General features: G+C 43.8%; 3 protein-coding genes across 3 annotated transcripts in view; 2 read left to right on the forward strand and 1 right to left on the reverse strand.

The window, feature by feature from the left end:
* Positions 1-20,167, reverse strand: part of MPZL1 (myelin protein zero like 1) — a 76,930-nt gene that overhangs the window by 46,641 nt on the left and 10,122 nt on the right. Inside the window, exon 5 of the mRNA XM_033146770.1 lies at positions 14,563-14,570. Within this exon, the coding sequence (XP_033002661.1) occupies positions 14,563-14,570 (8 nt within the window). The remainder of the gene's footprint in view (positions 1-14,562; positions 14,571-20,167) is intronic.
* LOC117045580 (leukocyte surface antigen CD47-like) lies at positions 2,195-4,599 on the forward strand. Its single transcript, XM_033146772.1, has 2 exons — positions 2,195-2,259; positions 3,884-4,599. The coding sequence occupies exons 1-2, from the start codon at positions 2,211-2,213 to the stop codon at positions 4,288-4,290; spliced, it is 456 nt and encodes a 151-aa protein (XP_033002663.1). The 5' UTR covers positions 2,195-2,210; the 3' UTR covers positions 4,291-4,599.
* LOC117045579 (myelin protein zero-like protein 1) lies at positions 10,648-18,652 on the forward strand. Its single transcript, XM_033146771.1, has 5 exons — positions 10,648-10,893; positions 12,177-12,337; positions 12,881-13,094; positions 17,700-17,902; positions 18,165-18,652. The coding sequence occupies exons 1-4, from the start codon at positions 10,716-10,718 to the stop codon at positions 17,885-17,887; spliced, it is 741 nt and encodes a 246-aa protein (XP_033002662.1). The 5' UTR covers positions 10,648-10,715; the 3' UTR covers positions 17,888-17,902; positions 18,165-18,652.

Consider the following 20,167-nt stretch of genomic DNA (forward strand, 5'->3'; position numbering starts at 1 on the left):
GAAACTCCGAAGGGAGACAGCAGGCAAAGGGTTCAGGAAACTGTCCTTGTGGCGGGAATAAAACTCCCCTACGCGGAATGCTTAGAAGTGTTTTCCAAACTTGGTTCTCCGGCTCTTTTTGGACTACATTTCCCATAATCCCTGACCACTGGTCCTGATAACTAGTAATGATGGGAGTTGTAGTCTAAAACCAGCTGGCTACCCAAGTTTCGGAAACACTGGGTTAGAACAACACTGAGGGAAGCCCAACAAACTTTGTGTGCTCACCTTCACAAAAAACACATAAAGTGGTTAAGCTGAGCAATGGAAACTAGCCTCCTCTACACCTCTCCCCATTGAGCTTACTGGTTGAACACCAGCCAGTACTGTCTGTATTCTGTTAACACATTTGTCCTCTTAAATTTATTTACCCAAGTGGAAATCATAATAACTTGTTTATTTGACAAGAGATCCAGACTAAAAAGGCTAATGGGAAGTGGGGCTGTACTGTGTTAGCTTATCCACACATTTTGCCATCCTGGCAGCCTTCTAAAATGGGAAGCCTTGGAATTCTGGCCCGCGGATTAGTGCCAAGATGAAGAAAATGTGGCTGTGCCTGATTTATCACCAGTCACTAATATACGTATTACAGCTGTACAGGCTCCAAGAATTAGGATCACGGAGCCTTAAAAGGCCAAGTCAGTTGCAATAAGAAAACGGTTCTTTGAAAACATTCACTTGAAGATGGCTTGTTTGGCTCCAAACAACAGTGGAGGAATGTTCAAGACAGTCTTCCAGAACAGACTCCTGTCCAAGTTGGACTTTGGCTAACGCAGATTGCAACACAAACAGCGCTACTCCAAAAGCACATATTTGCAAGAATACCATGATCAACAGGGTCAGCCAGTAAAGCCAGAAAATGCATCAACTTCTGAAACAGGCAGATTTATTATTGTGGTCATTGGAAAAAGTTGACACTCAGCTGGTGACACAGATCCCAAGAGAATAATTGATATTTCATAAAAGGGGTTGCTCTGCAAATGTGCCCATCTCTCACAGAACACCCCCAAAGGTGTGTGACCCCCCCCCAAAGGGGGCTGGCAGTTCCTCTTTCAAGGGCCCTCCATTGGGTGACTGACAACCTGAGCTCCCAATCGCCCTGCGACATGAGAAGTGAAGGGCAGAGCCAGGCAAAAGAGCCTGACACTCACGTGTTGGTTCGCCCTGGTTCCCGCAGTCCCCTTCCTGACAGGGCATAGTGTCGCCAGGAAGCCTTGGATCCATGTTTTTTTGTGGTGCAGGCTGTGCCCCTTGCTATGATGTGTGATTTGACTGTGAGTTTGGGTGGCCCAATGCAAAAACCCTGAGGATCCATACTTCAAAACCACATTTATGTGCCACGGTGTTGCCAGGAAGCCGTGGGTTCGTGGTTTTTATGGTGCAGGCTGTGCCCCTGGCTATGATGTATGATTTGACGGTGAGTTTGGGGTGGCCCAATTCAAAAAGCGTGAGGATCCATGAGGCTCCGTGCTTCTGATGTGACCAGGGAACATATATAATCTCATCTTTGCTTTATTCTGTGTTCCTATGCTTATATCTCTCTTCAATTATATGCTAGCAATATATTCTGAGTAACCATTTATGCATTAAGACTGTGCATTGTAAGAAATTATTCTTACAATGTGTTTTGTGGTTTCCAGCTGAGCTAAGCAGAACAAACATACGGTATCTAGCTAGGCAGATTGATCAAGGAAGAAATAAGTTATGTCATGGGTCCTATGTCCCCAAGTGTTTTGCTGAAACAGGATGTTGGGGAGAAACAGGATGTCTGCAAATTGGGGCTGGGTGCTTGAGATACATCAGGGACAAAAGTATTTTGACCAAGCCTGACATAAGGAGATTTATTCGCTTACTAAGCTAAAACGATGGCCTAATGAAAAGTAATTGGGAAAAAGTTTAGAGGGCACAGAAAGTCGTTACAAGAAAGCAGAAGTGAATCTCCTTGCTTCAACAAACTAGGGTGAGGTTCAGAGAGTCTTCTGGGGACAGAGGGTTGGATTTCTGGGGTGCTGTTATACGCTGTCATACGCTCATTGGCTTGATGCTTAATGTAAGATATGAATATGTAATATTTGAAAAATCTATAAACCCTCTAGACACCATTTGGCATGTGCGGAAGAATCAGGGCGGCGGAGGGCAGCGGCAGCAACTTGCCCACCCCAAGGCTGGACATGTGGGTGCTGAGCGTGTGTTGGGTGCTGCTGGGCACTCTGGGTGCCGGTGAGTTGCCTTGGCTCTTTCTCTCCCGCCAACCTTCGGGGCGTTTAACCGCCTGAACACGGGAGCTTTGCCCTATGTTCCCTCTCCCCCCCCCCCCACGTGCTCCCGCTTGTTTCGGAGAAGCGGTGCCTCCGTGGCTGCTCTTAGGAGGGCCGGGCTCCCGTTGGGTTGTCACCCACTTGCGTTTTTGTACCTCATCATCATCAGCAATGGCTGCAGAGCAACTTTGTCTATGCAGATATGCCAAGAGACCCTTACACTGGTGTATTTCCTGCATGAATTAAATTGCATCCTAATGGGTCCTGCCTGCAGGGGGGCAGCCCTTTCATTGACTCATAGGGGGTGAATTTTAGTTGCACTTTAAGGTTTGGTGGTCTAAATTACACTAAGCTTTGTGCGTGGGACTAGGGAATTTGGATGCAGAGTAACTTTGCTACCGGTAATTCATTTCTTTGCCCTGACATGCTCATTGCATACATTGGACATAGCCCTTCTTTGCCCTTTCCACCAGCAACAACTTCCAGCATGGCTTGCCCTTAGCCAGTGTTAATAGTTATGTTTGGATAAATCATAAATGCTGCTTTAAGGTCAGCTCAGCCAGGAGTGGGAGATATTCCACCACCCTACTTTGCTCAGGAAGAATGATTGGAGATTAGAAGTGCACCACCTGGGTATTTTTAGTGAGTATTCCCAATGTCTTTCTTCCAACGACCAAGGAATGGTGCTTTAAGAATTTTCAAATGGTGGCAGTTGAGGGGAAATCTCAAAATAATATGCTTTTAATCTGGTCCAAGATTCTTACTATCTGTAGAGGAGAGAAGGGGTTTAGGCTGCTATCCTAACCATGCCTACTCAGAAGTAAATCTATTTGAGTTTGATTAGCTTTACTCCTGGGGTAAATGGGGTTAGGACTGCAGACTTACTTTCAAAACAACTCTCTTCTGGGGAACTAGAATTATCTGAAACCAGGTGAGGCCTGTGACAGTACTGTAGCCTTGGGGTCTCAATAGCTTAAAAACCATGATAAGCCACAAGATGATGCTCAGGCCTATGAAGTGCCAATAAGTTTTTGAGTAGCTAATAAATTGACACATAGAATTGTAAATCTCTTAAGTGTAGAAGCTTTATGAAACTATAGGACAGGGAACTTATATTATCTGATATTGGTAAAACAGAGATGTTCGTAAACTGAATATTTTAGAAACTCTTGTTTGTTTCTGCCCCACCTTCTAACTGATATGATTAAGATGGCTTAACAACAGTACTGGCACAAAGAAATCACAACAAATAATTGGGAGTGTGTGTGTGTGGGGGGGGATTATCCCAAACATTGGAATCTCAAATAATGCAGAGGAAAAACTGATAACTTGCTTGTTTTCCCTTTCTATGCAGCTGCCACCTGATGTTCTTCTGAGGCAGCGTTAGTGATGGAGTAATTAACAAAAGTTTCCACAATTTCGGCTAATAGCGGCACAGTACACTCAGAACTGTTCTTAAGTGGCCCTCATTCTATGAGTTTGTACAGGGGTAGTCCTCAGCAGAATGTACCTTCCAAAAGTTATCAACACTAGCATGGACTTAATTCTTTTTGTTCAAAAAGTAACAGTTGTTTTCCTCCTTGCAGGTTCTGCCCATTTGGATTTTGAGCAGATTCACAGCGTTTCCTTTGATGTCTGCAATACAACCGATATCGTCATACCGTGCAGAGTTACTAATCTACATAAATTCGGCAGAGAAGAAATTTTTATTAAGTGGAAATTAAATGGGAAGGAGTTTTTTACTTATGATGGCTATGAGAACAGGTTTTACAGAAACGATACTTTTTTGAGTGTAGATCTACTGGATATATTGAAGCTAACTGCTGGTGTTGCATCAATCAAGATGTCTCCAAAGGAGGCCATTCCTGGAAACTACACGTGTATAGTAGTAGAAAGAAATAGAGAAGGAGAACATATAATTGAACTTCGATATGGTTCAGGTAAGTTATTTGTCTTGTTTTTCTCTGTTATATATCAAGACTGGTGCTTTTAAAGGCTCATGTATAATTTATCTGGATTCTTGGGTGAATGACAAAGTAGCCAGGGGTCCACACATTTTAGTTTAGTAGCCAGCTAGAATTGGTGCTGACAATGGAGTCTTCCCCTCCCCTGAGTCTTTTGTGTCTGCTAGAGGAGGGCAGGGTGGGGTGGGGCTCTTTATTGAGCTTTAGAATGGGCAGTGTGCCCAGTGTGGCTTCTGTCTGCAAGACACAGCATGAGAAGTCTTGTGTTGCAATGAGTTTTGGCGAATGTGTTTTGGCTTGCTCAGCACAGCACGAGAAACGTTCCTCCAAATTCTCTATGACTTGGGAAGAGCTTTGCTGGAGGTTGAAGAATCTGTTTCTTGGTATTCTGCTTCCTAGAGGGCCAGGATCATTTGTAGCTGGCAAACAAGCAAGTTGGGGTACAAGAAGCCATGTTGGTAGGTAGGTGACAGCAGATTTATCTGAGATGGTAACGTTTCATGCACACTTAAAGAGCTCCAAAAGGATCTCCTCAAACTCGAAGAATGGGCAATGGAATGGGAAATTGCATTCAGCATAAATTACAGTAGTAATAAAGTGCCATATGGGGGACTCAGATTTAAGAAAATGGGGAGGGGGAGATGGCCCCATGTATAAGACGCCCCCTAATTTTTGACATTATTTTAAAGGGAAAAAACCTAGTCTTATATACGGAAAAATATGGTAAGTTATTTTTATTTTATTTTTTGTCTGTGGCACGATGGCATTACAAAACATGGGAATAATGCAAGAAGTACCTACAACCACAAATTGGTAGCAAATCTGAAGCCATGCTAGGACAAACACCAGGGAAGCAGGCGTAAAACAAAGCACTAATAACACTAATAATCACCAATACAAACTGAGGTTAGTAGCAACATCAGAATACCATTGTCGCTGGTCCTCTTTGCCGCTTATCAGGAGGAGCAAGAATGTAGTGATGTCAGGGCTGTGCAGTCATACCAGTGGAACCAATCCAGTGCTCCTGCTGCTGTGCCAATTCAGCCCTGACCTTGCCTTCACTTTACCTCTCCCCATTCATGTAAACTAGTGATGACCCTGCCAGGAGACTGTTTCCTCTTCCCTGCCAGGTGAGCCACTCCTGCTTGCATCTTGATTTTAGACAGTTTTCTTTTATCTGTGTGAATTGCACAATGTATTTAAGGTACCTGCACCCTTTGTTTCATTACCAAAATCCAATGCGGCTCATAAAACGCAACAGGTCTGAAAACCACAAAACCAAACAGTGCAGCAGGTTAAGGTGGGTGCAATAAAATATCATAAACCTTTTCTCCACAAGAGAGCAACATGAACTGGGTTGCAGAGTCCCAATGTTCCCATATGAGGTTTGTAAACAGGACAGTGGATGGCAAAATAAGGAAGGGACAATATGTATCTCCTTGTAAAGTTGGGCTGGATGGAGGGGAGGTTTCAACCCCACCCCTCCCTGGTGCCATGATTAAGATGAGGATTGTCCCTCCGTCATTCATTGGATGATCAGTGTGGTAAGTGGAGGAGGGGCAAGCAAGCCATAGGCAAGGTGGCAGTGCCCAGTTTTTGGCAATGCCTGTTTCTGGTGGTCATGCATCATTCAGGCTGAAGAGGGTTAGGCTGCTGGTCTGCATTCATGGTGGCTGGAATGGTATTTTCTCCCACGCAGGGCTACCCCTTCCCTATACAATATAGTAGGTGAATCTCAAGAGGTATCCAGAGCAGTGTCTGGTTCTTTTTGTTGGATAAGCTTCAGCTGGTATGCCTCAAGGATGTGGGAAAGGTGCTACATGTGCCCTGGACCCTTCACATTGGCAGGTGTGGGATATGCTAGGTTGGTGAGAGCCAATAAAGTGAAGCTCAATCTGGGTAAGACCAAAGCACTGTTAGCGGTTGGTTCCTTTGACTGGGTAGGTGGGATTTAAGCTGTTCTTTATGAAGTTGCAGTCCCTACACAGCAGTAGGTGTTCATTTTGGGGGTACTTCTGGATCCACTACCATCACTAGAGGCACAAATTGTGCAGAGTGCCTTCATCGTCTTTAGTTGGTGGCCCAGCTCCAACCCTATCTGGACAAGGATAGCCTAGCTTCTGTTGTCTACGCTCTGGTAAGCTCTAGGTTAGGTTACAGCAATGCATGATATGTGGGTCTTCCTTGAAGACAGTTTGGAAACAGCAGCTAGCGGAGAGTTGAGCAACCGGATTGTTGACTGGAAGTAGGAGGTTTGATTGTATAACTGTACTGGCTGGCAGTTCATTTCCAGGCTTGAGTCAAAGTCCTATTTTTGTGCAGCTCAGGACCTCAATATCTTAGGCACTGGCAGGGCCGTCTTAAGCCTACCTGGCGCCATGGTTCAACGATCCCTCTGGCGCCCCCCACACGCACGCAGCAGCGCCCCATGGCACAAAGATCCCCGCCCGCCATATGGATACGACTGGGGAGCAAAGGGAAGGAGAAGCCACAGAGGTGGGGGAAGAGGAAAGCGCTATAGTGGAGAAGCAAAGCAAATTAAGCAGGGCTCTGATCTGCTTGGGTTGCCACCTGCCCCAAAATGCACCCTGCATCTTAAATTGCTTCGGTGTTGCTTACACACGCTCACACATTTCCCAGTGCCATTTCGGCTCCCTAAAATCAGCCCCTTACACATGCACACACACACACACCATTCTTTTCCTCTTTTATTTATCCCTGCAAAAACCCACCACTACTCTTTTGGACGCCCCCTTTGCAATTTCCCATAGTCTCCCCCTCCCCTTTCCCCCTGGCAGGTCCCCTCCCCCTTTTAAGTCCTTGGCTCATTTCTCTTTCTTTTTCTTCAGACTCATTTATTTCTCTTTTAAAGCTTGGGAATCCGACTTGAAGAAATAAAATAAAATGAACCAACACCCCACTTTTTTTAAAAAAAAAATATTATTATTCCTTTTGGATGCAGTAAAAGAGGAACATTGCCCTTCTGTTTGCAAATTCTGACTTGTTTGCTCGTGGATTGTTTCTCTCTTCGCTGCAAATTCTGCTTTTTCTAGAATTCAGATTGCCGGAATAGAGACGTGATTGCCGTGTGTGTGTGTGTGTGAGAGAGAGAGAGAGAGAGAGAGAGAGAGGCCACAACAAGAGTGGACGGACCCCCTCCCCCGTCTGGTTGCAATCCCACCCAGAACTTTTCTCATGTGCAGATCTCGCCAGGAACGTTTCCTCGGGTGTACGCCGGCCCAGTCCACCCGCAAGTGGCACAGGTCAGCCGTGCAGGCTGCGTGCCCACATGGTTCTCAAGCCCTTTTCCTGCGCGTGTTTCCTCGGAAGTAAAAGACCCCCCCTTTGATCTCCAGAGTTCAGCAGAGCCTCCTTCCCAGGAAAAGGCTCCCGCACCCTCCACTCTCACCTCGCCACCAGCCGGTGGGCGGGGGCACTGTCCCAGCTACATCCCCGGCGCCCCTCCCCGCCTTCAAGACGGCTTTGTCGGAGGCGCAGCAATCTGCGCCCCGAGGAGCGCACGGGGTCAGGCAGATGGGCTGGCTGAGCGGGTACTGTCCTCCCCTCCCTGGCTCGTGCGCTCAGCCCTCAGAGTGCAACAGGGTCCTAGCTGGAGTGCTGGAAGGGCACGCAAAGCCCCGCGCCGCTCCAGCGCTCCAGCTGGGGCTCCGAGAGGCGAGGGCAGCCGGCTTGCAGCCCGCCCGCCCGCTCGCCCGTGGGGGCGGGGGCGGGTTGGGGAGGGGGAGCCTGGTATGCCGGCAGGCTCATGGGGGCGCCCCTGGGGGGCCCGGCGCCCTGGCGCGCCGCGCCACCAGCCCCTATGGATGAGACGGCTCTGGGCACTGGTTTGCCCCATGTAAACCTGCCTGAACCCAATGTTCATCATCTGTGTATCCCTTCCAGTCGAGGATCGCAGCATGAGATGGTGCCTTCTCAGTTGTGGCTCCCTGACTGTGGAATGTTACTTTTAGAGAGATGTGCCTAGATCCCAGGTTTCCTTGCAACAATATAGTTTATATACTGAGAAAATCCCAACAATTGAGGATTGGCAGATTAAATTAGTAGAATATGTGAATTTAGCAAAGATGACAGCAGTGATTAGAAATGTCCCAAAACAAAAAAATAAAGGGAGTGGAAATATGTGGAGGATTACTTGATTAAAGAAGGTATAAAAACAGAATTGGTGATTTGTCTAGAATGAGACACATAAGGGAATATATAGATGTATCAATCTGTCATATAATATACTATCCATTTGCTAGATGGTGTTATTGTATGGTGAGGAAAAGTAAGAAATGTTAAAACGTAGAGGGAAACGATATACAAATGATGGGGAGTCATTGTTTTTATTTTTCATTTTCATTTTCATTTTTCATTTTTTGTTGTTTTTTGGGGGGTTATTGGTTATCTTTTTTGTGATTGTGTTTGTATTGTATAATTTGCATTTTTCTTTGTTGTATATTTGTGTGTGAATGTATTCATAGTCACTGCAGAAATGCCAACTGAGAGAGAAAATGCCTGGAATAATCCCTGGAAAGATCACAACCCCAACTTCTAGAAAAATTCACTTAGAATAGAAAAAATAGTTTAAGGTTTGAGTAAGGGTTAGCTAGGCCAAAGGCCTGCTGCCGTCACCTTTGGCCCGAGGCACCCAGAAGTGGGTGGAGCCATCCCACAATATTGAAGAGAGGGGAGGACACAGTCTGCAGATCAGCTGAGTAGCAGAATTATCACCCGTTCCCTACTCATCAAATGATTGATCTGATGAGTAGGGAGTAGGCAATCTGCATCCCTATTAGGCCACTGTGCTGGGAAGAGAGATTTAAACCTCTTCACCCACCCGAGAACCACCTATTATTTTAATCCCTCCCCCTATTTTTTGCTGCTGCTTCCTACATTGGTGGGGTCTTGGGGGGGCCAAGCCCAGAGTCTAGGATCACTTACAGGCAGTCGCACTTCTTTGAAGTCTCTCAGCCCCACTCACCTCACAGAGTGTTTGTTGTGGGGGAGGAAGGGAAAGGAGAATGTTAGCCGCTTTGAGACTCCTTAGGGTAGTGAAAAGCGGGATATCAAATCCAAACTCCTCCTCCTCCTCCTCCTCCTCCTCTACACGTCCCCATTGAGCTTACTGGTTGAACACCAGCCAATACTGTCTGTATTCTGTTCTACAAGAGGAAATCATAGTAACTTGTTTATCAGACATGAGATCCAGACTAAAAAGGCTAATGGGACATGGGGCTGTACTGTGTTAGCTTATCCACACATTTTGCCATCATGGCAGCGTTCTAAAATGGGAATCCATGAAGAGAACCAAGAGGGCTTCCGCATGTTAGGCTATGGGAATGTGCACAGATGTGAGTGGAGTGGCGTGGAGCAAGTCCCTAAAAAACCCCAGTAAGGACAAGATCCACGGTGAGTGACGCCTTATTACTACTACTGAGCCGGCGTCACTGGAGCCTTTCTATCGGAAACGGGCAAGCGACCACTGTACAATCGCCCAGCCCTCACAATAAAGCCCCAAGGTAGCTTCCAGTCACATGACAGGCGCTCAAAGGGGGCGGGCAGCTTCTCTTTTCAATGGCCCGCCCATGGCTGAGTGAAAACCCGAACTCCCAATGGCTCTAGTTACAGGTGGGTAGCCGTAACTAGACAGCATCTTAAGACATCTTAAAAAGCAAAGACATCACCTTGCCGACAGCATCTTAAAAAGCAAAGACATCACCTTGCCGACAAAGGTCCGTATAGTTAAAGCTATGGTTTTCCCAGTAGTAATGTACGGAAGTGAGAGCTGGACCATAAAGAAGGCTGATCGCCGTAGAATTGATGCTTTTGAATTATGGTGCTGGAGAAGACTCTTGAGAGTCCCATGGACTGCAAGAAGATCAAACCTATCCATTCTCAAAGAAATCAGCCCTGAGTACTCACTAGAAGGACAGATCCTGAAGTTGAGGCTCCAGTACTTTGGCCACCTCATGAGAAGAGAAGAATCCCTAGAAAAGACCCTGATGTTGGGAAAGATGGAGGGCACAAGGAGAAGGGGACGACAGAGGATGAGATGGTTGGACAGTGTTCTTGAAGCTACTAACATGAGTTTGGCCAAACTGCGAGAGGCAGTGAAGGATAGGCGTGCCTGGCGTGCTCTGGTCCATGGGGTCACGAAGAGTCGGACACGACTGAACAACAACAACAACAGCCGTGTTGGTCTGCCATAGTCGAAACAAAATAGGAAATTCTCTCCAGTAGCACCTTAGAGACCAACTGAGTTTGTTCTTGGTATGAGCTTTCGTGTGCATGCACACTTCTTCAGATACCAATGGCTCTGCGACGTGAAAAGTGAAGGGCAGAGCCTGGCCAGAAGGAAGACGCTGGATTCAGGAGGTGTGCGTGACTGACAGCGCTCCGGCTCAATACCGGCGTGGAGTTTCCCTTCGGCTCTCCCACCCCTCTTCCAACCATGGGCGGGGGTGGAACAATGAGAGGAAAAGGAGGTGGAGGCAGGAAAATGGCAGCGGCGACCGTGACGGTGGCGGCGTTAACGGCGCCAGGAGGAGGCGGCTGCAGTCCGAGGCAAGGCGCTGCTCCGCTCGCCGCCTGGCTCAGCTCGTTGCTGCTGGCGGCGGCTCTCGGCTTGTGTGAGTGGGTTTCCCGTGTCCGGGTCGGCGCGCCTGAAAGGGAAGGAGGGAAGCCAAGGAGGGAGAAAGCAGGGCGGGAGAAAAGCTGTTTTCTCCGCGCTGTTGGGTGTTGGCGGGGGATTCCAGGTCTCCCTGAGCCCCCCTCGCAGCCCCTCACTTTTACCAATTCAGTTTACCAACAGAGGTGTTGCACCTCACAGCACAGATCTGTTCTTTCCTACAGAGGATACTAATAAGGACACATTCTGGGGGCGGTGTTTTTTGTTTTTTTTTAAACAAACCACACAACCCAAATTATTTACATACAGTAAGATCACATTGTTCTTGCCAAACAGGGAGAAGTGGATCTATAATTCTTAAACGTGCATTTCTCCCTGGTCTCTCTCCGGTAAAAGGAAGAATGGGTGGGGGTGAGCACACAGAAGCCTTCCCAAGGATTCTCTTCCTCTTCTGTCTGTTCAGTAAAGACATTTGCCTTTTAATGCAATTTTTTATGCGTTTTTGTGTTAAAACAGAGTTGGATTGTCAGGAATCTGGAATCTTTAGCACAGCCTATGAAGGACAGCATTGATAGTGCAGCATATGAAATAACCTTGTTTGCTTATTGTAATTACATGGTGCATCATGTGTATTCTGGTAGTGAGCCTGCCCGGATTTCGGTAGATGTGGTATGGAGTTCACCAGGTTTGTGTGAACCGACTTTAGGGCTTGGATGGTGTTTTGCCAAAGGCAAAAGGCTTCTTTTTAAAGGATCCTTGAAGCAAAGACAGAGCACTAGTGGAGAAAGGCTGAATTTTATTGAGCAAAATAGGACTTTACAAAGGTTAAAAACCTTACCCAAATTCAAATAACAATTCCTCCTTTGCCAAAGGATGGCTAGGCAAACAATACACAAGAACTTTCTACCCCTTCTTCAGTCATTGGAGGACGTTTTAACTTACCAGTCTTTTACTAGAACTGTTTCTTACATGAGCTGTTGTTAGTTGCCCTTGACCAACATTCAACAATTGGGTAAATATTCAGTGATCAAGTTCGTAGAGTATGTATTGCATTCAGGATGAAGTTTATACGGTGACCGATCTCACACAAAAGCAGAAATAACGCTGGATGTTTCCAGAGCAAATGGACTAAGTGCGACTCAATGGATATTTGATGGGGCATTTATTCTGGGCTATAAGATATCTAATGTAGTCTTCATCTAGCTCTCTTGTGTAAAGCTATCATTTCATTCTGCATTGCTTACAATGGGTCCTGCATCCTGATTTTTGTGGTGTTTTTGACAGCCCAGGTTTCAGCTGTGGAAGTATACACACCAGCAGAACTCTCTGTGGAGAATGGGACAGAAACAAAGCTTCCATGCAGCTTTTCATCCTCAGAGGTGATCAGCAGTGCCGCTACTGTTACCTGGAGCTTTCAACCCGAGGGATCAACTACTACTGTGTCGGTAAGAGATGATGTTTGAAGTAAGATGAGAATTGAACAAGAGCCTGTGATAAAGCAGATTAAACATTTCCCTGCTATTTCATACCTGTCTGCTCCTGCTCACTTTTATTACTGGTAAGAGTACATATTTAGGCCGCCTCGGAATGCCAGTTGATCCTATTATGTTTGGTATTGTGGATAGTCCCTTCTGTGCTTGCTCCACAATACTTCAGTGGCAAAAGTATTATTAAGGTGCGGGATTGTTTTGGGCTAGTGACACATGTGTTAGCCACCTATGTACTGTATTCTGATTTTGTTTAGTGAGTTTATTTATTACCCACACTTCACCATATGTTCCTGTTTTGTTAGCAGGATATTTTGTTAAAGGTGTATGAGGTGCTGGCAATAATAGGTCCAATAGTGATCCTGTAACAGCAGCTGGAAATTGGGGTGAGTGAGTCAGAATAAGGTCTCACCCTGAGCAATTGTAGCTACTCCCAGACCTCCCTTTGTGGGGGAAACTAGGATTTTAACTCTGCATCCTGTTTTGTGTTCCCGATTACAGTTCTTCTATTATTCCCATGGCAAATCATATCCTGGGAAGGATACACAATTTAAGGACAGAAGCAGCTGGGCAGGTGATCTTAACAAGAAAGATGCATCTATCAGTATATCCAACATGCAGTTCCGGGACAGTGGCACTTTCATCTGCGATGTCAAGAACCCTCCCGATATAGTTGTCACAACTGGTGAAATCACAGTCAGAGTTGTGGAAAAAGGTACCGCCGTCTCTGGATACAAGAGTGCTAGTAATGATGGTTGATAGACTGCTTTTGTGAAATATTTGACTAAGTTACTCTACAAAAACCCATCACGTACAGGAGTATTATTTTGGCTGTTCTTGCATAACTTGTATTTTATTCAGATTGTTTCTGTGAAGAAATTGAATTGTTTAAAAATAACTAAAAATCCTGTATATATTTAGGTTTTGGAATTATGGCATTAATTTGCATCTTAGAGCCGGCCTTTGCTGTCTGGTAAACAGTTTTGAAGGTGCTACAAATGTATAAGAAAAGTTTGGTTTATATTTTAGTCTATTGATAGGATTAAGTCAGCTATGCTTATTTTACGGTTGAAGTTGTTTGTGGGTAGAGATAGAAGAGATAATGTAGCCCAAGGGTATAACTAAGGAAGTGATTTGAAATTTACTCAATCTGGGGGGATTTCAAAATGACAAAAAGTTCAATAGGCAACTAAAATCACTTCTTTTATACAAATGGCATTCACAGCTAGAGAATAAGGTGTTCTCAGCAGTTCAAAGAGATAGCAGTGCCTTGTTTCCACAGTTAGGCATGAATATGTATCTGTGTTTGTGTGTGTGTGTGTATGTATGTATGTATGTATGTATATGTATATGAATATTTCTTAGATGTGCCAAGTTCGCTTTTGTTCTGTGAATCCTGAGTCTTAGTATAGTTGTATCCCTTTGCTCCAATATTCTGAAGTGCAGTCTTGCCAAGAGGCAACAGTTACTATTTTATGATTATTGTGATTAAGAAAGAATTTGTGGCGGTTGTACGTGTGAATCGCTTTGCAGAAGATCCCAGGGTGGAACAGAGACCAAGGAAGAGCAGGTGACCTCCCTCTCTCCCTTTGGGTCTTTAGGTTTAGCTCTGCACAGATAATAAGTGTAAGTGCTGACCTAGGCAAGAGGGAAAATTGCTGCATCCTTGAATCAATCTCTTTTCTCTCTGCTGGTACCAGATAAAGCACCTTGTATGTCTGAGGTTGGTGTTGCCATTGTTTGGCTTTGAGTTTCCTGCCTTAATTTGTAGTGCTGCTTGCTTAAGCCAGTGTTTTTCAACCACTGTTCCGCGGCACACTAGTGTGCCGCGAGATGTTGCCTGGTGTGCCGTGGGGAAAATTGTTTATTTGATTCCTATTCAAGAGAATTACTTTATATTATAGTCAATATAGGCACAGAGTTAATTTTTTTAACATTTTCTAATGGTGGTGTGCCTCATGATTTTTTTCATGAAACAAGTGTGCCTTTGCCCAAAAAAGGTTGAAAAACACTGGCTTAAGCAATCTGATGGATACTGGTAGTTTACTTTCTGGCTGGGTAGTTGTTAGAAGTTATAGTCTGAGGCTGAGATAGTGCATTTTTTTAAAGGGTAGCATTTGTTTTTAAGCTATGTTAATCTAGGAAAAGCTTTTCCCCAGACCTGTTGAGGTTTGCAGCTGGACTGAAATAACTGTTTGTTCCCTGTTTACCCCACCTTAATTGTTAGGGGAAGCCACTGCTGATTGGTGACAATTTACCCTTAAGCATGGAAGTCAGCAACTGCTTGTGGCACATTACAGTGATCTTTGTTTATGTGGAGCTGTTGGAAATCACTCTTATGACCTAAAGCGCTCTGTGTTTCCATTTGCCATGTTAGACTAGTTATTTCAGTATCTTCCAAAATTTTGCAATGCTAGCTCAGCAGAGCATTAGGTAGTATTTACCACCATCCACCACCATCCATCTTCTAACTTATTATCATGCCTTCTTATTGATGACATTGTTAGGAGCACATAGGCCAGGGATAGGAAATTTGTGACTTTCCAGATGTTGGTCTCCCATCAGCTTCAATAAACATAGCCAATGGTTAGGGATGATGTGAATTGTAGTCCAGCAGCTGAAGGGGTCTGACACATGATTCTTTGTATACCGCTGACCGCATTTTATTGTTGAGCTCATATTAGCAATGGTACATCCAGAAGGGAAGGGTATTTGCCTAAACTAATGAGTTTGGTTTTTATTGAGTCTTCCGTTGGTAATGAATTTTCACAATTGGTTATTTTTAATGATTAGTATATTTGAAATAAAATTTTGATCAAAATTTTTATAATCTATTTGGAAGACTCAACACCATAGATCAGTTGTGACTGTGGAATGCTTGTAAGGTTTTACCTGTTGGATTTCATTAGCATCCCGTTAAGTAGAAGTAATTTCTCTGTTACATAAAATTATTCTGTACTGTATTTGATTATGTATTTGAATAAGGAAGAATTTTTCTTTGATTCAGAAGGGTGTAAACATGTTAGGTTAGGGGTAATCTGCTCTTGACTCACTTCCATCCATACTAGCTCCACCTCTGGCAGAAAAATACAGATCTTGACAAGAACCACTATATAATTACAAAATACAATTCATTGCAGTGAAACTCTTTTTTTCTTAGTTAAGCAGAATTTAAATGAAATCTGGGCTCCTTTGGAGGACAGTGTTAGGGTATAAAGCTGATAAATGAAATATTTTTTCTACTGTTATTTTCCTCACAAAAAAACCTTCAGACTGCTACTACCGGTATATTAGGCCAAGGGACAGACAATAAAAGAACGGCAGTTTAGAAAAGGTGTGTACAAAAATATCCTTGTTTTGTAAGTCCTGCTAATTTCAGTAGTCTGCAAAATAGGTTAATATACTAGGAAACTTATTCATTTGCTGATGCCTTTCTTCACTTAGAATTTTGGTAAAGTCAGATCAAAATTTTCAGACTTAACCTCCCTAAAAGAAAAAGAACGTCAATTGTTTGAATGTATACTTGTTCAAGTGTTCGTGTGGCTCCTTGTTTGTGGTGGATAGGTTGGCATCCATCTGTCTGGGGAGTGAAATCAAACCGTTGGCGATAAACCACCATTAATTTAGAAGATGAGTTGTAAGCTCACTGGGGTATTGAGCTCATGATTTCCTGGAATGTAATTTTATTAAAACAAAATAATAATAATAAAAATTCCTTCCAGTAGCACCTTAGAGACCAACTAAGTTTGTTCTTGGTATGAGCTTTCGTGTGCATGGTCTCTAAGGTGCTACTGGAAGGAATTTTTTATTTTATTTTGTTTTGACTATGGCAGACCAACACGGCTACCTACCTGTAACTGTAATTTTATTGTTAAGGACTCCAGCCCAGTTTTATTTTTAAAACTTTGGTCACGATTTGGCAGATCAGATAATCAAAAATGACAACATATTTTTAGAGAGCTATCACTGCAATGATTAGAATGTCACATTAAGAGATCAGCATTTAAAGCCTGCTCAGTCATGAAGTTTAATGAAGGAACTTGATTAGACACCATCTTTCAGCCTTGCTTATCTTACAAGTTGGTGGTCAGGATAAAATTATGTGGGGAGATGAACCTTTTATGAGAGGAAGAGGAAGAGTGCAATAATTTATTTATTTATTTTTAAATTAGTCTGCATTGTGTTCAGGAAGGACACCAAAGTAGAAATAATATTGGATGTCTCTGAAGGATCAGGTTCACAATTTAGGCATGCTTCTGGATCCAGTTCTGTCCCTGGAGGCTCAGCTAGTCTCAGTGGCTAGAAATGCTTTTTACTAGCTGTTCCACAGCTGTGACCATTCCTTAACCAGGAAAGCCTTGCCACAGTAGCTCATGTGTTGGTTATTTCAAGACTCGGTTACTGCAATGCACTGTATGTGGGGATTTCTTTGTGCTTGATCCGGAGTTTGCAGTAAGTGCAAAATGCCGCAGCATATTTGCTGACAGGAGTGAGGCCTTGTCAGCATGTAACACCTGTGCTCTGCACGGGCTGCGTGATTTGCTACCAAGCCAGGTTCAAGGTGTTACTATTGGTAGTATATAAAGCCCATAACAACTTGGGACCAGTTAACTTACGAGATATCTTTACCCTAGATGTGCCCACTCAATTGCTTCAGTCAGTGGTTTGGGCACTACTACATGTGCTACAGAATCCCCATTCCGCATTTGTAAGAACCTGATCCTTTAGTGTGGCTGCTCTTATAGGCCTACTGTGGAAATCTCTGCCTGTTGAGATCAAGCAGGCCCCTTCACTGTACTTCTTTTGGCACCTGCTAGAAACATTTCTGTTCAGACAAGCGTACCCAGAAGCTTAGAGAGTTGTTGTGAATGTTAATCTGTTTTAGTATTTTAACTTGTGTATGTCTTAAAGTATGGCTAAACAGGTTTTTCTGTTTATCTTTTTGTAAACTGCTTTAAGGTTTTCTTTTGCAATCGTGATATAAATTTAATGAAATAAATAAATAAAATAAACATTTGAAGATAGAGTTTGCAGATAGAGTTAGAAGACATGCTGTAGCCCAAAGGTATAGCTAAAAGAGTGATTTGAAAGAGATGGTGGGTCTCAGAATGACGAAAGTTCCTATGTAGGCCATTAGGTTGATTTCGTTTAGGGATAGTGGGGTGCCTTCAGCCTTTTATTTTGCAGTACTCTAGTTGCTCCTTACCCATACGTAAGTTAAAACCTTTCTTCAAAGAGCAACCTTCGTTAGACTTTTAGTAAACGTTTTATGTTGGTTCATATAATGTTGTGGTCTCTCCTTATCTGTCTTCTGCATTAGATAATTTACCGGTAGTCCTGAGGCTGGAGCATGCCGAGGGGCAGGTTGAGCAACTGGCACGGCGATTGCAGTCACTGGAGCTCTCAGCTGGTGCAGCACAGCGCATGATGGAGGAACAAGTGACCAACCTCACCCACAGAATCGAAGCACTGGAGCAGGTCATGCAACATCGTCCCATGCAGCCGTGACACTGATTCTTTTGTTTTAAATAGAAATAGAAATACTTTATTGTCACTGTATCACATGTTTACAGTGAGATTAAATGAGCCCCCCTCCCCCCACAATCTCTCAGTCCTTGTCACACTCTGTGTGTACCACCAACCCCAAACGTCAGCTGCAATGTTGCTGTCTTTCATTCAGCAGCCTCACGGCCCATGGGTAGAAACTGTTCTTTAACCTGTTGGTGCGGCTTATCATGTTTCTATATCTCCTGCCCGAGGGCAGATTAAAAAGGTGCTAGCCAGGTTTGAGCCTTCCTTGGTTTTTGTAATGTTCCTCTACCTTCCTGCCTTGCAATTTCACCTGTTGTTTATTATAGTTTTGTGATTTTTTTTAATACTCCTGCTTAGTGGTTTGCACAAATGGTGGCAGCAAGCCTAATGCCCCCCCCCGTCCTTAATGCATTCCACCATGTTTGCCTTTGTTTTTCACCTGATGACTTTTGAATTAATTTCCTTCTTTTTTAAGATTGTACTTTAATGCTGTGTAAAGTCATACTGTGGTGCGAAGCTTGAATCCATGGGTTTCTCTGTCATGCTTTTATCTTTGCTGTGTATCCACTGTAAGCATTTTGTTTAGAGGGAGTATTATTTGAATGTCAATTAGTATAGTATCATATCACTATGTTAGTATTACTTTAAGAAAGTGCCTTTTTGTCAGTGTACCAATGAAAAGACCAACTGTTGGCTTTTTGAGCATCTGCGAAAATAAACATAAGAATTTATTTACAGCCAGTTTGTCTCCTCCCTTCCTGGGTGAGAGAGGCCGTGGATGTGGCAGCAGAAAGCATTGTCTTACCAACCACAAATTTAGGGGTGGAGAAGGGAATGCTATTCAGACATTATGCTGGGAAAAGAGGCATCTCTTAGTTCTCCATCCTATTAATAGTTGTACAGAGAGCTTCCTTCACAAGTCAGTGTGTTATGAGAGATTAATATGCACTGCAATGTGACAGACACAAAAGAGAAGCTTGGACAGAAACAAGGCAGAAATTATGTCTGGGATGCTTAAGTTGCTGATACCACATAACGGGCATTTTTTCAGCTGGAACTCACTGGAACTCAGTTCTGGCACCACTCAGGTGGGTACTATTGCCATTATAAGAGAACAAGGGAGCCATTCATGGTGAGTTTCGGCACCCCCTTTTCTAGAAAAAGAGCACTGCACATAACTACACATTTCAGAAGACAGTGTATGAGATGTTATGTTTATCTAGGGAAAGGTAAAAGGTAAATGACCCCTGGACAGCATTGCAGTTGGTTGGGCATTTTTGAAATGCTCTTTTTACTCTTATCCACCCACCTAGTTGTCAAAGTACTGTAATGTATAAACACACACACACACACACACACAAACAAAATCTCAGTGGTTGCTTCATAACTAAAAAACCACCTTTCTGCAGAGAAGGAGGTGCTGCAAAATTTTCCTTTGCTGACTAGGATTAAGGTTGCCATGGGGGAATGAGCTTTCAGTACATTTTAGTTCAGGCATAGGCAAACTCCGGCCCTCCAGATGTTTGGGGCTACAATTCCCATCATCCCTAGCTAACAGGACCAGTGGTCAGGGGTGATGGGAATTGTAGTCTCAAACATCTGGAGGGCCAGAGTTTGTCTATACCTGTTTTAGTTAGTTGCTATTTCAACGGGGCAATATTATTTGTCTTCTATATTGCAACTCATCCCAATTCTTTCTCAACCCCATTCCTAAGTGTCCAGATAAGTAAGATACTGGAGAACATTCTTAATTGCCTCAGGAGGTGTGTTTTATTTTCAGAACAAGTAGTTTGGCAAAGAGGCTAGAATGCAGCAGAATTGAAATACACGTAGCCAGAAGGATGGAATATTTCCGGAGCTTGCAGGCATATTCTCTTTCCCCACAACTTTAACTTCAATTGCCCTTTCTGCAGTGACTATATCTGGAGGGTTCTTAACATCACAGAAATAAGTGCCATTGTCTGTAGGTTGCATGTTTTCTATCTTGATGGATGCATCATGCTTAAAAAGATTTCCAGCCCAAGTGCTTCGGCCACTGAATTGTGTATTCTTCCCATCATATGCCTTCCAATCTGAGTAATAGAAAAACTGTAATAACAGAAATAAACACATGTAACTTTGCATATATACCTTTAATTTTCATCCTCCTTTATAACATTGAGTGGATATATTTCCAACACCACAGATACCTATGCTTGATTTCCAGTAGTTACAGAGAGCAGAATACTCAGGTGCAGCCACCCGACACTCAAGCCT

This window comes from Lacerta agilis, chromosome 4 (assembly GCF_009819535.1).
Source record: "Lacerta agilis isolate rLacAgi1 chromosome 4, rLacAgi1.pri, whole genome shotgun sequence".
Classification (NCBI taxonomy): Eukaryota; Metazoa; Chordata; class Lepidosauria; order Squamata; family Lacertidae; genus Lacerta; species Lacerta agilis.